Genomic DNA, 18,349 nt, shown 5'->3' with positions numbered 1-18,349 from the left:
GGTTACGTAAGAAATCCGGGGTATTTTCATCATTCGTCGTAGGGTCCACATTTCAAACACTTTGATTTTGTTGGTTGTAGTCGCTTTTATCGTCCACGCTTCCATCCCGTACAGCAGGCCTGACCAGCATCTCAACATTCTGTATCGGACGTTAAAGCTTAAGTTTTTGTTTGTAAGGAAATTTTTAAGTTTTAGGAAGGTTACACGTGCTTGTTCAATTCTGGATTCTATTTCTTGATCTGTGTTCCACCGCTCATTGACTATACATCCTAGACATTTAAATTGAGTAATCTGAGCATTTGGAATGTTGTCCCTACTAATCACCATAAACTAAGTTTTCTTAATATTAATTTTTAAACCCAAACTTCTGTTTGATTCAGTGATCTGATTTTGTTATATCTTATGAGTTTCATGGAGTATAGTACTTCAGCTTGCAGTATGCTAGGTCCGGGGGGAGAGCTCCTTGCTTTCAACGGGATCTATCATTGTTAAAGCTGTAGCTGTAGTTGTATATGTTTGAAAGGTTTCCAATATATTTTCAGTTTTAACTATAACTTTATTGTGCACATATCTCGTTTAGCCATCTTTCCCTAGCTATTCTAATTTTATTTCGGTTCCTCCTTTGGAAGTACTTTGGAAGTAAAGACTTTACACTTCCTCCGTTCTTCTGTTGGTTCGAAAATGTTGTTTTCCACTGTTGTCTTATTCTTTTTTCTATTCGGCTATCGATTTCCTCTGGTTGGCACCAGTTAGGATATACTTTCAAGGTAATTATTCTTTTAAATACACTCAATGGATTTAGTTTTTATTTATTTCCTTTTGCAAGTATTTAATTTCAGTCCGAAATCTTCATTATGATGGTTAATATTATCTATAAGGAGTTGAAGTTCTTGAACTGAGGTGGCTTTTACTTGATGAAAATCCATTTATCAAAATAAATAAGAACTAAAAGTTCAGATTTTCACGAAATTATATATTATGACAATTGTTTCGACAACACCGTGTCTTGCTTGAAATAATATTTCTGATTATGTTCTACTATTTCTTGCCCAATAAACTTTAGATGTATCTGAAATTGTTTGGGTTTTTTAAGAAGTAAATAAAGTAATATATTAATGAGGACACCTCACTCTTTTCTCTTTATATAAATGAGCAAGACAAAGACAACTATCCCCAATTCCCACTTCCTAATATTAAATTTGTTTAACTTTTCAATCAGGCCTTTTTCCTTACAATTTAGATCGAGTTTTCTAAAGTTGCAAATTTAATAAACTTATTTCATACGTGTTTTTGCTCGCACAGGTCATCAGTTATCGCCACCCCCACGCATAAGTCGAATGTCGCGCGCCAGTCGAATTTACTGGGGGCCGTCAAGGAGCAAACTAGTTCCGACGTCGAGAGGGACACTGCGCGGGTGGCGTGTCTTCCACCAGCGAAACTACCCTTACCATCAGATAGCCCGGTCGTGCAAATAGCGTGTGGACTACATCACAGCGTGTTACTGCTGCAAAATGGCCAGGTGTTGACGTTCGGCTCGAACCTGTACGGTCAGCTCGGTTGCGGCGACATCCTCGCAAAGAATGCGATTCAACAGGTCAAGTTGCCCAACAGCGCGGTCCATGTGGCCGCGGGTAGCAACCATACCGTCGTTTTGACATCGAAGGGGGAGGTGTACACTTTCGGAAATGCTGAGGTGAGTGATTATAGTAGTCTTGGTTAGCTACCCTTTTGACAACTAATCTTTCCCATTTTGAAACTAAAAAAGGAGCTTTGAACTTCCATTGCCTTTATTTTTACTTGATTACACAACTGTTACGCCGTTTATCCGGCACATGGACATAGTTTTGATAAAAAAAGAACCAACAATACCGTTTATGTTTTGTAATGTATATGTAAGCCACATTTAAAGTTTAAGGCTATCGGAATATTGATGGCCACTAATGACGGGCCTAAAAAACTTAGCCACCGGCAGTATAAGTAGATTTTTCCTTCAAACTGTCCCACCGCTACTGAACCCAACTTCGGTGCTAATTACTCAAAACATTTTGTAGAAACCCTTAAATAAAAAAAAAATTATGTTTTTAAGACAAGTTCGTTATCTTTGCAGCTCTGAGATGGTGGACTTTCAAGTTAAAAATAAGTCGAATGTTCAGGTGGTTTACCGATGGGTTCTTCACTCCCTCTAGTGAAGGTGAATATATATATAGAATAGTTTGAAACTCTTACCATAAATATCGCCATCATCAAACGGATGATCTGACTTCTGTATGTTGACAATTCACTCATAATCTAGAATGGCTCTGATACACAGCTGGATTCCTTTCTCAGTCACCTGAGCTAATTCAGCTAATGACTAATGTATCACGAGTGTTCTTATCCGGCCACCCGTTTCGGGTATCGTGCCATCATGATCTGTGATCTATGAGGTCTTTCCATTTCCGCCTTTCTTTAGCGGCTCTAAAATATTCGTTGAATAGTGAGCTTTTTCAGTCCGTTTCTTCTGGCGACATGTCCAAAAAAGGATATAGTGCGCTCGGAGACGATGGTGTGCAGTCTTTTTTTAATCTTTAACTGGTTTAAAATTGATTCGTTCGTTCTTCTTTGTGTCCATGATATGCGCAGCACCTTTCGCCAGCAACACATTTCAAAAGCATCGATAGCACGTTTGTCTGTTTCCTCGAGTGTCCAGCACTCCGATGCATAAAGAAAGACTGAGAATACCAAGGTTTTGACGAGTCTCATCTTTGTATATAGGGCTATGTCTCGACTCTTCCAAATCCTGCTCGGCATAGCCATGGCTTCTTTGGCAATCGCTGACCGTCTTTGATTTCCGCCGTGCACCTTCCTGAATTCGTTATGAGGGAGCCAAGATACACGAACTGATTAACTACATCTATACCATTTATTTTCTTGATTTCTGGCCTGTTATTTCTTGGTCGATCGATAATCATTATCTTTGTCTTTCATCTGTTAATGGTCTGCAACAGTTCCATTAGTTCTTGCTCGTTGCTGGCAAATAAGGTAGTATCGTTAGCATACCTAAGATTATTAATCGCCCTACCACCCACAGAGATACCTCTTTCCCAACCTTCTGTGCGAATTATGCATTCGCCATAAATGTTAAACAAAAGTGAACTCACAACGCAGCCCTGCCTTACTCCGTTGCCAACGCGGGCGGATTCGGTCAATTCCCCATTTCGCAGTGTTATTTTGATATAGGCACGAGTACAATTGATAAATACAGAAACTCTCAGCCACTGCTTGCATCAACTATACAAGCAACGAAATTTAGAATAGGTAAATCAAACAAATAATGAATTGAAAAATCTCTTAATAGAATTATAACCAGTTGTAAAACAGACTTTTTATGAAAGGTAAGTGATAAAAGATCAGACGAATAGGGAATAAGATCTATAATATATAATAAGAGTGCTTCTATCATACTTTGGGAAGGTGATGAGTTGTGTGTTGGGGAGACCAAATACGCCCACGGAATGACGAAACAACTATACCTTTGGGTAGCAGAGTGTGTATCATCTAAGCAACATGCTAGCAATAAACGAGCGCTCAATACCTTTAGGTCTCAATGCAGTTTCGCCAGAAGATTTGACCAACCTCCCATAAATTTGGTATTCCATTATGCGGCTGATATCGTTAGTGCAAACTAGCGCTTATGTTGCTTGCACGTGGCACAAAACTCCAAACGCACTTCACTGACGCGACAGATCATAATAACCAGATCGATAGCTATCGGGAACTTGAGTGAATGCCGATCACAGCTGTTAATATTCCGAGGAAAGCACTTTTCCCAATCAAACACTTTAGAATGTTAAAGCTAGGAGATTAATTCAAAAGCAATCAACCAGGATATCGAAAACCACGGTCCCAAAATCGCCAACAAAAGGGAAAGTAACCTCAATTGATCTTTAGGCGAAAGCATGATAGAAGATGTGGCAAGATATCCCTCGAGTTACTTTCAAAATGTGAAAAATATCGACAATTACAATAAGGTAATAAAAAACAAGGATTAATTACAAAAAGGATCGGATAAAATGCTTCTAGGCTCCCCGAGGTGGTATTTTGAAATCTTCAGCTCTTTGTTTTTTTAGTATTTACGACCAAACTAACAAATATGATTTTGAAAAATTTTGACCGCCTCTGCGCATTCACCGTTCGTTTAGACAATGGCATTTCGAAAATAACAAACAGTTTTGGAGAGTTTATTGGCCCCGCACTCATGGTAACAAGAGACCGAGAAGAATCAGACCCGTTTCAACACAGATCACCGATAAACAGCTCACCTCAGCAAGTTTAGGGCAGTAAAACAATCTGTATAAGAGCAATGGTCGGAAGTAAGAGTTCTGTAGCTGTAGGTGAAGGCGGAGCCTATACTGTAGTACTTAAGTATTAGCAGGACTCCCAGGCTTCCTGCTGAACAGAGCACTCCGCTTTACATCAAGCCTAGTGACTCCACGTAGGCGAGGACAGCTTCCAGTTTGATTATGGTAGGAGATGGATATGATTCGCAAAGCCTGACTTGCATGTCTAAACGAGTGAGACTTATCTAGCTTATGTTATTGGCAATAGCTGTATGTAGGCTACCTAAACTAACTGTGGTGTAGAAACCTTAATTTTATTTTCCTTATATTTAGGGTGGAGTCGCTAGAGAGTGTTTGTACTTAATGTCACTGTATTTTGTCCATTTATTGATAACTTCTTTAGTTTCAACAATAAAACCTTGTCTCCCATATTTTAAGAAATGATAAGTCGCGTATCACTCTGGTACTTCAATTAACCAATTTAGCTAATGACCATTATTCCTTGTTTTCCTCAATGTGCAGAAAGGCCAGTTAGGCCGTCAACCACCGCCACAGGAAGCATCGCTAGTTGGTCAGAGTTCGACGAGCTCGCGGTATAGTAACCCCAGAACACCGTGGTATAGTACACCGGGACCTATGCCCAGCGTGGGTCCTAAGCACGGGCGTCGAGCCACGTGGGTGGGTGCGTCAGGAGATCAGTCATTTGTCAAACTAGATGAGAGTCTAATAAATTCAGTCAGCATCTCAAAGTCGACGATTACAGCGAATAAGCATTCCATCAGTGAGTGTTTCGCCCATATTTGCAAAGATTTATGTTTGTGTAGTATGAAACGTAAAATCATTTAAAGATAAAATTGGTATATTGTTGATATACATCATGCTAAATGCTGAAAATTATTCAAATTCTGAAAAGCAACGGGAATTAATAATCATCTAGTTTTAATTTGAAATTGCCCCTCTTTCTCCAAAGGACGTGTAAAACATGTATTTAGTAGTAGCATATTTTTACAATCTTAAAATATATCGTGTTGCTACTCCGTCGGAAAAACTTTTCATTTTTTTGATATTTGTATTAAGCTTTTCAAAATGATTTTCAAAATTTTCTATTAAAATTTATATTAATCCATAAATGAAAAGAAATTACGTAAAGACCAGTACTGATTTCAGATGTTGCAAATTGATAAGTTTTCTAAATATTCCTTGCATTTCAAAAATTTCATTACTCATTACAACGAAAAGTGAACACAACGCAAAAGACCGATAAACCTAAGAAATTTACAGCTACTGACTCGACGTTGCGCAAAGTACTTCTGCGCAACCGCAGCACCTTTTTTAAATTTATCAGTCTCTACGACCTAACCTTTAGAATTATTCTCATCGGGGTGTACCTCAACGTTTTTTTAGTTTTTTTTTGTCTCCACGTCTTTATCAGTCTTGCTCCGTTTTTGTTTCTCACAGTTTTAGTTCCAAACCAGGAAGCAGTCAGCAAGAACTTCAAATGTTTGGTAATAAATAGGAAAGACGGCAACTGTAATTCATTCAAAGGCCCCGATCAGGCCGACTTCAGCAACAAGGTCGTTTGTATGGATCCGATTTACAACGTGCTGTGGTCGTACAATCCATCCAATCACGAGATCGATTGTTACAACGTCATCGCCTCAGAGTTACAAACCACCGCCGCCGTAAGAACCACAGACAAAAAGATCCTGACCAATATTAAAACCGTTAACGAGGAAACCGTCATGGAGAGGCAGTCCAGCCTTAATATAGTCCTCTCTCCCGAGCTCGCGTTGCCCGTTATGACGAACTGCCACGTGAGTAGATTTCAGGCGGCCATCAATCTTCTATGTTGTCTCGACACTCTTACGATGGCGCACGATCTTCAAATTTCCGCTGTCAAAGAGGAGGTGGACGAGAGGCAACTGATATCCGGCAAGCAGTACTTGAAAGAGGACTTCATGGCCGTGAATCGATTCGAGAGTCACGGCGGCGGTTGGGGTTATTCCGGGCACAGTATAGAAGCCATTAGGTTTACGGCTGACACCGACCTGTTGCTGGGAGGGTTCGGGTTGTTCGGAGGTCGCGGCGAATACACCGCCAAGCTGAAACTGTTGGATATCGGTCCCAACGGGGGAGAACAAGAGATCGACGGGCAATTACTGGCCGAAACCGAAGAGGTGCCTTACGAATGCGGTCCGAGACAGAAGTGTTCGGTTTTATTCGACGAGCCGGTTCAGTTGCAGGTATCGTCACTTCAATTCAATTCAATTTCAATTTGGTTCAATAAATTTCTAAATAAGTAGCCATTAAACGATGACCGGTTTACCAAGCGGCTTTAGCAATTCCGATATGGGATATCCGATTCCATATAGCCAGTGTACCGGCGTGAATATGAGAAATTCGAAAATCCACCGGTACACAACACAAATCACTTAATTCACTTTTTTTTTTTTTCAAAGAAACGTCCCCAGGGTTCTTCAGAGCTTAACTAAAACTGGCTCGCTTTCTACTCTGTACCTGCTTATATATTGTTTGAGGGGGATAGAGCTAAAGGAGGGAATGAATATTGTTTCGGATGACTGATTCCCATATTGGTGGAAATTAAAGACGCGGTTGTTTGTTTGGTTCCTTATAGATTTTTATAGATTCTCGGATTTTTCGTTGACGAAAGAATTGATTTTGATATGTAATAGCGAACTCGTTGTTTATGGAAGGGTGTGGTGAAGTGCAGATGTAAGATGTTTTCATTCTGTAAACGAGAGAGACAATGCATTAAGGTATCGGTCTGTGTGCGTAGGTTTTCTGTAAACAGAATGACCCAATGGGAGATTATTATTAATTTCTAATTCAGTAGTAAAACATATATTAGGGTGAATAGAGTTGACACTAAACAGCAAAAGTATCATCAACGTTTCCATAACTTTGGTTTTTTATGGACGGTGTCGAGCGCTCTCAAAGCCTTTTCCATAAATATATTAGCGATGATAATGAAGAAAAATATCTTCAGCATTTTTCAATTAAAATTTTGGTTTGGTTAATTTTGGTTTGTAGATTTCAACCTTTACAGTCGCCCTAGTTCACCTAGAACGCGATTTGCGGCTTCAATCGAAAGTTATGCCCCCAAAGCTGATACAGCTTTAAAATTCCACTTTATATTTTGAGCAGTATACTCATCATTTTGACAAAACATAGTTTGTTTTGACATCCAACATGGTATCTAAAGGCAAATGCAAACATTTTGGGTAATAAAAATTACTACCCATATTTTTAAGAATTGGGTGTTTTTTCCTTGTGGATGTCGAGTGGTTCAGTTTAGCTGTTTTGCGTGAGCCACTTTATAACTAAAAGAAATAAAATATATTAATGAATTTATTTTTATTACTAGGAACTCTTGCGTTAATCAGCTGTTTGTTTGAATACGAAATTCTTGTAAGTAATAAGGGACATTCTCTCTTCGTGAAGATATATTGTAAAATGTAATGTAATTCAGTATTTTGTTCAATTTTATTGTTGATCGTTGGTTGTTTTCGTAAGTTCAATCATTAAAAAACGTCTAAACTAAAAAGAGTTAGGAAAATGCAAGAATTGTAACAAATTTAGAAGATAGTTGATCCTTATCAACAGGGCCCAACATTTTAACATAAACAGGACGAGAAGAAACACTTGGAGGGAATTTAATATTTTGTGCAATTCAAGTCTTCGGCAGTTATGAAGTTTTCTTCAAGCGACAATTCTTCCCATACTTCCTGAGTACCTTGCTTTACCTTCGCTGTTTTAAGGCATAAAATTTGTTCTATACAGCCATTTCACTATTATTGCTTCACCAAATATGTTTTCATGTTTCCATGTCTTGTTGCAATCACAAAACCGGACATCAAATTTTGTTCGATAAAACTAAAATTCTTGCATGTAATCAATTCTTCTACCCGCGAAAAATCCGAAAATCTATAGAAATCTATAAGGAACCAAACAATCTTCACCAATATTCATGGCCCTCTTTAGCTCCAATCCTCTGAAACAATATATAATATATATAACAGGATGAGTGGCGAAACGTCGTAAAGTTCGATTCATTAACAGCCGACGCAGTACAGTAGCCCGTGGTACTTACTTTGAAAAAAAATTTCAAGGTTTATTGTCGAATCCTTTTTATAGATGGCGCAGTAAATAAGTGCGCTGTTAGTCTAGATCTATTTTGTCTGTGGTTTGGTGAGTTGCTAAATTTTTTAGATTTTAAAGTTGTTGATTTTTGCGATATTTAAGAACCATTCATGATTTTTCTTTTCAAACAAAATTAGTCGAAAATCCTAATTGTACTAGCATACAGAGCGCGCGCTAAAAATAATTTGCAAAAGTCCCATTACACCCTGAAGGACTCTCTTTTAGGCGCATCGATGGTACGTTGCGTGGTGTCGAATTAGCGGTCCAAGCAGCGACTGCGGTTCCTCGGGTCAGTCGATGGTAACGACTGAGGACCAAGTGATGTTCTATTTTAAATCCTCGAAAAAATCGAACAACGGGACTGACGTGAATGCGGGCCAGATTCCACAATTACTTTATAAAATTATCACCCCGGAAAATCAAAGTCCTCCCCGTCAAGTGGACGTGACCGAACCCATACACATTCTGTCCAACGAATTTTCCCGAACGGTCACCAAAGAATGCTTCCAAAGCTTGCTGTCGCTGCTTCAGTGGTCTTGGAATACGTTTAAGTGGGGTATCATGGAAGGGCAGTCTGTTAAGAACGTATACACCAGTATGGAACTAGAAAGGCTCGTCTACATAAGCACCGCCAGCTTACGCTTGATATGCACGTACACGAACGAAATATATCCCCGGCAGATAAAAAAGAAAATCCCCTTGGAAAACGTACATCTGGCGGAGTCCATTGGAGACGTTCGCACGCTTTTGAAGCAGATCCTCTCGGACAATATACCGTTGCTCATGCAAAACAAGAAATCTAGCAGAACCAAGACCTACAACGTTACCCTGATGAACAATATACTTATGGAATGTCACACCGCTTTTGTGTCCTGTTTCCATGCGTTTTATCCGACTGCCTACTTGAAGTGGACTTGCCTTTGCGATTTGTTGGCTGAGGCTTGCGAGGTAAGTATATGTTGCGGTCTATCTCTCCAGTCTGGCTATTCATGAAAACAGAAAAAAATACTCTCAAGGGAAATTTTTTAATTTCTGTTCCCTAATGAAAATCCTTTTATTATTTTAGTCAAGTCACCGAAAAAAAGATGTGTATGGTTTTAACGGAATTGCTTCTTATAAAATAAATACAAGAAGAGCCGAAAAATAATATCTGACAACAGAAAGGGCTCAAATTTGGTGGCTATACCCATAAGTTGCTGAAAAAAATATGTTAGAAATCTGAAAGGGCTGTATTTGGATAACAACATCTGAGCCTGTCTCAATTTCCTCCAGCCTAATATCCATATAGCTATTAGATATTTTAACGGTTTTAGTTTCCCCCGTATGGAAGTTTATAATATTTTCGTAAAGACGTTACGTCTAAACTCAAACCTGTCGAATTGTCGAACTGTCAGGTCCCATGTTGGTTGTTGATCGCGGTCGGTCATATTAAATGGTGTATATAATTTTGTTTTACTATTTGTTAAATCGAACTTGCTGACGATTCGCCTGTGTTGGCTTCTTCAGAGCTTAACTGAAACATTCCACTCCGTATCTACTTGCATATTGAGGAGGGCGGAGCTAAAGGAGGGGCATGAACATTGTCTTGGATCGCTGATTGCCATATTGGTGAGTTGCGGTTAAGATTGTTTGCTTGATTATAGATTTATATAGATTCTCGAATTTTTCGTTGGTAGAAGAATTTATTACATGCAAGAATTTTAATTTTATCAAATGAAAGTTGACGTCCGGTTTCGTGATGATGTGTTTGAGTCTAGGTAATATGAGCCCTAACAACTAAATGTTCGGACGGGGTAAAAAATGATAAAAAAGACATTTTTATATCTATTTAATTTTTTTTTGCTTTGTCGATTGAATAATCAATTTACGCACATTACGATAACACAGAAAATGCTATCGTAATGAATTATTTTTTATTTCACATGAATTACATAGCAAAATAACGGAAACATGCCAAATTTGCTGACAAATAAATATTCGGGCGCGAATGTTTATTGACCAAGAAATCAATGCTACCCATGCATTGATGGTAAAATGTAGTATGCTTAGATAAATGAGATGTCAGTTCGGGTTATATCTTTCAAGTTTGTATAATAGTTGATAAGAAAATGAAGCGTGGTGCTGCAACAAACAAAAAAGTACGAGTAATTATCATATCTCAGTACTGCAGAGGTAAATCAATGCAAAAAAAATCAAATGACTTGAGTATTGCAAAATCAACAGTCGGGGATATTATAAAAAAGTATGGAGAGACAGCTAGTGTTAGCGTTCGTGGTAAAAGTTCAGGCCGACCCCGTAAAATTGTGGTGAAGATTTGTAAAACTAGCAGACGAAGCGTCTTACGACAAATTCAAGCCCAATGGAATCACGAGGCAAATTTAAATGTCTCCAGGGAATGTTGTAGACAATGGATGCTTAAGTCTGGTTTGAGTTTTTATAAGGTAAGTTTACAATTTTTCCTGTTTCAATATAAAAATTATTAATATTCTATGATCTATTTTTGTTAAAGGCAAAGGAAAAACCATTATTAACGTCTATTTAGAAGAAAAAACGTTTGGATTGGGCAAAAGCTAAAATATCCTGGACAACGGAAACGTGGAGTAACGTTATCTTCAGCGACGAATCAAAATTTGATGTATGTGTAGGCGATTTTCGAAAAAGGGTGATTCGTACAAAATCAGAACCTTTCACAAAGATTGTCTAAAGCGCACGGTAAAATTTCCCCAGGGTGTTATGATATGGGGGTGTATGAGTGGTAAAGGGATTGGCAACTACGAGTTGATGGTACTGTAAATGCAGAAAAATACCAACAAATTTTATTAAGAAGTTTGATGCCATCAATAGAACGAACTTTTGGAAATGAAAATTTTATATTTCAACATACTGCGAAAACAACAATAAAGTGGTTTGAGGACCATAATATGAAAGTTTTATCGTGGCCATCAAGTAGGCCCGACTTGAATATTATTGAAACTTTATGGCATCGGATGAAAAAGACTTTGCGTAACAATCCTCGGCGTACAGTTCCAGCATTAAAGGCAAAAATCACCGAAATTTGGAACACTTTCACCCCCGAATATTGCAAGACTTTGGTAGATTCCATGCTAAAACGCATAAAAGCTGTTATTGCCGCGAAAGGTGATGTTACTTCTTATTAATGTTCGATTTAAAGTAAAAGATTTAAATGCGTCCGAATATTTATTTGTCAGCAAATTCGGTATGTTTTTCATATTTTGTTATGTAATTTATGTGAAATAAAAAAAATAATTCATTACGATAGCACTTTTTGGTATAAAAATAAGTGCGTGATTTCATTTTTCAATCGAAAAGGCAAAAAAAATCAATTTAAAATAAGTATAAATATGTTTTCTTATTATTTCGTACATCGTCCGAACAATTAGTTGTTAGGGCTCGTATTTTTCGTCTGGTGTCTCTATTGTATTCTTCGTATCTCCTGGTAATCAAACTCCTGGTACCTCAAAGGGGATTTCGTGTTTGATGGATCGAAGATGTCGCGACTGGTAAATCTTTTGATGTGTGGTCAGTGATGTTTTGAATGTATGGAATCAGTCATCAGAGACAATGTTCATACCCCTCCGTCCAGTTTCAGTTAAGCTCTGAAGCAACCCACAGGATGATTGGCCAAACGTCAGCAAGTTCGATTTATAAACAACCGAAGCAAGAGGAATCCAGAAGTTTTGTAAATAGTATTACAGCAGCCTGTGGAAGTTTCTTTGAAAACTTATTATTTTTTTTAATTGCCTTGTCAAAATTTTTTAAATATCATCACAGTGTCTATATCTAGTAGCTATGTGATAATATCATGCCAGAATGAAATTTGCTAAAGGTTACTGTCACTGTTATTGCGATTTTTGACTAGATATTAATTTAGTAGTAATAATACAAAAAAAGTACAAAAGACAAAAATAAGTGTAGGTTACAATCTTGCCCTTATTTCCCTATTTTTATCAATCCAATCTATCACGACCAATAGTAAGATGTGTAATAATTACCCAGTTTTTTGAAATAGTAATTTTTAAAGAGCATTTTATTGAAACATACCTACGTTCGGTTATTTACCCACAACATTTATATATTTCAAGAATTGTGCCCAAGAATTATAATACCATTAAGATCAACTGCATGGACTTTCACTGATTGCTTAAAGCAAAATTCAATACATTCCGTTAACATCCTGCTGTAATGAGAAAGACGAAAAATTTGGCAGTAAATCTTAAGGCAGTTGAACATAAATGATTTATGGTGCTGTATTTTGTTTATTTTCATGGAAAATTAGGTTAAATTTATTTAAACTTATTTAAATAGTTCCACATTTTTACTCGCAATTTTTTGTTGACACGATAATTCATTCATAAAATAAATACTACAATAAAATAATAATAAACAAACAGTTATGAATGGTTTGGTTTCCATGTTTGTGGAGGTACGGATTTTCCATCATGTCCTTACCTTAGTTAAGATGTTCTTAATTGGTTATCCCATACACTAAATAGTGCAAAGCTATTTGAAGTAAGTGTCTAATTAATTTTAGAAACCAAAGAGTTTTCAAGCCTCGAAAATCGCAAAATCACCATTGGAAAACAACCAAATTTGAAATGTCAAAAGTACCTAACCTTTTCTCAAAATTTCTAAGTAACACATAGTAAAATTTAGTATGTTTTTCCTAAATAAATTGCTTTTGGGTAGGTATTGTTTAAAAAAAGTCCAATTTATTTGCCACGACAGACCTCTAGATATTTTTCAGAACTGTGTGCTGTAGCACTGATCAACGTATTACGTAAATGTAATAGAGTGGGAGTGAGGATTGAACACCTAAAGCGGCTTAAAATCGGAAATGACTTTGAGCTACACTACTAACGTGCAAAATATATCACGACTATTAATGATTAAAATTTTAAAGTATGACTTTCTCTATAAACCTAACCTAGTCTGGGATCTTGAGATCAGCAAGGTTGGTAATCTTCCTCAGATTTTCAAAGTAACACCAAATATCAAACTGAAGTATAGAGTTGGTAATCAACAGAAGAAAAGCATATATTGGATTGTATTCGAGAAAAAGATATCGAAATATTTATTATATGATCTTTCCAGCAAAAAACGATTATCAACATTGAGCCATAAACAAATATTCTACAGGAGTAATGCTTAAGCGAACTTCATGGAAATTAGTATAGTTCGGTTTTATGTAGTCGTTGCCACTATTTTTTTTTAAGAAATCCCTAATAGCCCTTCACGATATTTGATATGAAAAATTAGTCCCAGTTAGCCATATGACTTCAGGTTAATGTAATAAGAAATATAAGGTTTTAGTGCGTTTTTGCAAGATCTATCCAACAAAAGAAAAATTATTAATATCAATCCGTAATTAAAGATTTTACAGCGATGTACAGTCTTAAGCGGGGCGCAAACGATATTTCAAACACCCTATATTGAAACATTATAAAAGTTTGTATAGTTGTGTTCTAAGTACTCCTGAATAAGAATTCGTTGCCGATTTATTTTTTAAAAAATCCCTATTATCTCTCTTTTTTATTAAATAGTCTCAGTTGGCCATGACTTTGAGTTGAAGAAATAAGCAATACAAAGTTTTAGTGCATTTTTCAGATACCATTCAACAAAAAAAAATCAATATCAAATTGAGCCATAAACAAAGATTTTACAAGGGTGGGCAGTTCTTAAGTTGGACACACTGTAGATTGCAGGAAACTTGAAAAGTAGGTATTAATCTCTTGATGATCAGACAAGTGTATAGGAATTTCGGTCGATTTATTAGCTTTTATATTAAAATCACTTAATGTATGCCACAGCTTTTTAGGATTCGTTTTGTTGCCCATTATTTTTCTTTCAAGTTACGGAGGTTTTTATATATGCTAAAATAAGCTATGTTTTTACTCCTATAAAACTTTTATAAGGCAAAGTCGTTTTCGTTCATGATTAATTTCAAATTACGTGTTAGTCAAGGAGCTTGGGGCTCTTATTTCTTGTGTTGGGGCGTGACAATCGTAAAATCAACTTTTTGGTGAATATTATGCTTTTTAATCAATAAGTACCAAGAAAAAATTTTTGAAACACCTCCAATAAATTTCGGGAGCGTTTTGGTTTAAAAATTGAAGGGTCACTAAATGTAAAACTATTACTATCTATATAATTCGTGTCTATCACACCGCTGAGGACACCAACTCTTTACAAGAAACAAATTAAATGATTTTAGACAGGGAGTGGCTGGATTGTTTCCATTTAAAAAGCCAGTATTAAAATCCCCGACGCTTATCACCTCCTCAAAACTAGAACCTTCAAAAGAGAAAATATTCTGACAATCATCAATGAAATGTTTATATTTTGGTCGATAAAGAGTCCCAACTGATATATTTAGTCACTTTAAGTTAATTTTCAACAAATAGAATTCTAAGAAATTATTTACATTAAAGTCAAAATGTTTTTTTCTATCTATAGTATCTTAAATAAATTTTGACTGATTCCAGATATTTGAAAAAAAATCTTTTATAGTTCGCCCTGTTATAACCATTATATTTTTTGTAAACATCTTCAAGAAAGCTCATAATGGAAAATAATTTTTAAAATATATATTTTGGCAGAGGCACATAATAAAATCTATAAACACACAGGGCAGTACAGCTGTTTGATATTTATGCCTGACATTTCGCCACTCCAATTCCACTCTACTCGAACTCTGTTTTGAATAGCTGAGCCCACATTAAATTAACTTTATTTGTATTCTTGCAAAATAATCTAGAATGCTAGATTTTGTTCTACTCTTTTAGGATTACAATCCTCACAGTCCGTCAAACTCACAAATGTTATTGAGTGCGGTGTTGTGCGCGTTGTGCGCTCCCAATGTGCGATTAAGGAGCACTTTTCCATTGCTCGGGACCAGCATGAACGCTGAGAGTTCCTTACATCGCGGTCTGAGTCCGTCCGACAATACTGGTCATCCGATGATGAGCGTATCGGATTCGCACCACTATCCTATTCTCGTCGAACAAATGAGTTACAAGACACAGGTAAAAAATAAAAACAAACAAAACAAAAAAAAGAATCAAATTAAAGCGGAAATTTTGAAAGGGATGACAACTGACAATTATAGCAAAATATTAATTTTTTGATCGGTTTTTATAAATATTGGCTATAATCATAATTGGGATTTTTTTAGAAAAAGCTGATGATTTTTTATACAAAATAAATTTTCTAAAATAAAATAACCCAGACACCCTCTAGCGGCGACATAAGCAATCAACAACTACAGGTTTGATAAAACGCTTTCAGCGACTCTCAAATTATTGACATTTATATCCGAAAACGTTCGAACATCTCCCACCATTTTTCCTTCAGAGGTAGAGCAAAAACCATTTAACGAAAAAGAATCGAACTTCAGCAATCGGTAATATAACATTATTTCTCAAAAAGCCAGATTTAAAATTAATGAATGCGATCACACCCCCTGGTGGCCATTTTCTCTTGGCCGTTTTAGTTATAAGCAAGGAATGAAAAAAATGCAAGAGAGAAGTCTCATTATATAAGCCCATTTAAATGCATAAAGTTTTCAGAATACTTAAAAATTAAAATTTTCACCCTTTCTGAATTGGACTTGTTCGCTGTTTTTTGGTTTTACTTCAAGACAATGTTATATTGTTTCCCCTTGTAGCAATTTTCGCCATTTGATCTGTTGTTTTACTGTTTTGACATGCTGTTCCCCAATAAATATTTTATTTGCACGAATAGGTAAAATACAGAAAAGCAATAATTAATTTGGGTTTATGTCGATTACAAAAACGAATTTTAAAAAACCTACTTCTTCCTACTTCATACTTCTACCAAATAAAATATTTAAGTAGAGAACTGTTATGAATACACTAAAATTAATATTAGTCACTAATAATTTGCTTTATTACGTAATTCATAAAAGCAGCAATCAAAACATAATGTATTTTTCTTTTTTTTTATTATAAAATAATTGAGTAGAAAAAATTTATAGACACTTTAGAATTCTAAATATTAACTACCAATACTGTGCTTGAATAAGTGATTTAATTAATTGATTTTAAAACAAAAAATTTTCTTTTTTTTCTATACACTGAAAAAATAAAATAAATGTGAAAATATTAATTACAATTTTCGAGCAAGCTTTGAAAAACAAATTGGTGTTATCTCAAATACTGGACAGACAAACACAGACACAATTCACTTTGCAAAAAAGAGGCACAAGAACGTTTCAAGTTACAATAATACTAAAAATCGCTACTTTGAACTTGGGATTGTGTTTATAATATCAGTTTATTAATTTAACAAAGAACCTTCTGCTTTTACTCGGAATACCCCATAGTGTCGGTTTGTCCTGGGTAATTCTATGAATCTATCCATATATAGTCGGTACGATTTGTGATGGCGTAATCGGTAATAAAATGCCAGACAGAGTAAAATAGCTTGTTCATCTTGCTTCCACTTATACTTCAACAGATTTTGTTCTGCCATGATCAATGCAAGACAGTCGTCACTAACGATGACCATTATATTACTTGGCAGTATGAAAAGCAGAATCAGTAGTACCTTGCATTTATTAATTTAATTAGTACGCACATTCTCAGAGATGCATTCATGCTCTTTCTTTAAGTAGGTGAATCTATATGAAACAATTATGTTAACTTGTTAAATAAACTATTGTCCAAAAACTCTATCGATGCAATTTAGAATATAATTTGCCAAAGTAAATTTTCAAGTAAACCACCTTTAGTTCGAATTTACGATGAACATCTTCATCATCAGAGCCAAAATTGTAATTTCTACTACCAGAAAATGACCCTTTGTCTACATTAATTACTTAGTGATGGTACCGTTATATCAAGTGTATTGTGTTTTTCCCAGTATTATTTTATTATATTTTCTTTATGTGTTATACAACTGATTCAATTGTTTTTAAAATTTTGACAATTTTTAACAACAAACATTCTAGACCATTTTCTGGGTACTCGGTACACTTTCACTAAGTCTAGAATAATATCGTTCATTATCCATATAATTAAAAACGGCTTTTGTAGTAGAAATTACTGCAATTATCCGGTAATTGGTGCTATCTCTGTGGAGTGTACGACACCCGGCCTTAATAGACAAGGGTAGAACACAGGCAGGTATACCATGACTAGAAATTTTTGCTTGAAATTTTAGCTATGGTCTGTTCATAGATATAAAAAAGTGACCAATTGCTTTTGCATGGGATTATCCAAGGGTGGTCATCAACATACAATGCAACAAGATTATTACCTAAAGTTTCGAATTTTAAATTCAGGTAAAATTGTGGTCCGTAATAGAAAATAATTTTATACCTACCTGTGTTTAATATTCCTTGGTTTGGTACACTACTTAGTTTATCATTCTTATTTCGTGTGTAATACAGCGTGTATTGTATCGTGTGCGAATTGTGCAAAATATGTGCGAGTCTAGTGTATCTCAGGAGATGCTATTGAAACTAAGGATGTTAAAAACAATGTTTATTTCACCCTCATTGAACGTGGTGCCAGCAAGCAAGCATCTTTAGAAGAAACGGTCACATTGACGAAAATTCCAACATCCACAGTATGGAAAATTGTGAATTATCCCATTTCAGCGAGGAAAAAAAGAAGCGTGTAGCGAGCGTAGATGAAAGTGATCAAAATAAATACGGCAAAAAATTCACCAGTTATACGAGGAAAAAAGCGTGCCTGTATTAGATATCTTTGTTAGGAGGCTTGAAAAAGATGAAACCGGTGTTAAATGTCACAAAACTACCTTATGGAAGTGTATTTAACACATGGGTTTTAGATATTAAAAAAATGACAAAAGCCAAGTTTTAATGG

The 18,349-nt window shown here is 35.9% G+C and overlaps 1 protein-coding gene across 2 annotated transcripts in view; it reads left to right on the top strand.

Moving 5' to 3' along the window:
• LOC132707144 (E3 ubiquitin-protein ligase MYCBP2) overlaps positions 1-18,349 on the top strand; it is a 218,337-nt gene that overhangs the window by 19,269 nt on the left and 180,719 nt on the right. Inside the window, exons 11-15 of one of the 2 annotated variants that reach the window (XM_060678855.1) lie at positions 1,303-1,693; positions 4,842-5,100; positions 5,778-6,562; positions 8,706-9,428; positions 15,284-15,523. In XM_060678855.1, coding sequence (XP_060534838.1) covers positions 1,303-1,693; positions 4,842-5,100; positions 5,778-6,562; positions 8,706-9,428; positions 15,284-15,523 — 2,398 coding nt within the window. The remainder of the gene's footprint in view (positions 1-1,302; positions 1,694-4,841; positions 5,101-5,777; positions 6,563-8,705; positions 9,429-15,283; positions 15,524-18,349) is intronic. The other variant, XM_060678856.1, reaches the window with a different exon arrangement.

This window comes from Cylas formicarius, unplaced genomic scaffold (genome assembly GCF_029955315.1).
Source record: "Cylas formicarius isolate icCylForm1 unplaced genomic scaffold, icCylForm1.1 PGA_scaffold_9__14_contigs__length_23061073, whole genome shotgun sequence".
Lineage (NCBI taxonomy): Eukaryota > Metazoa > Arthropoda > Insecta > Coleoptera > Brentidae > Cylas > Cylas formicarius.
This window is presented reverse-complemented; position numbering and strand designations above follow the sequence as displayed.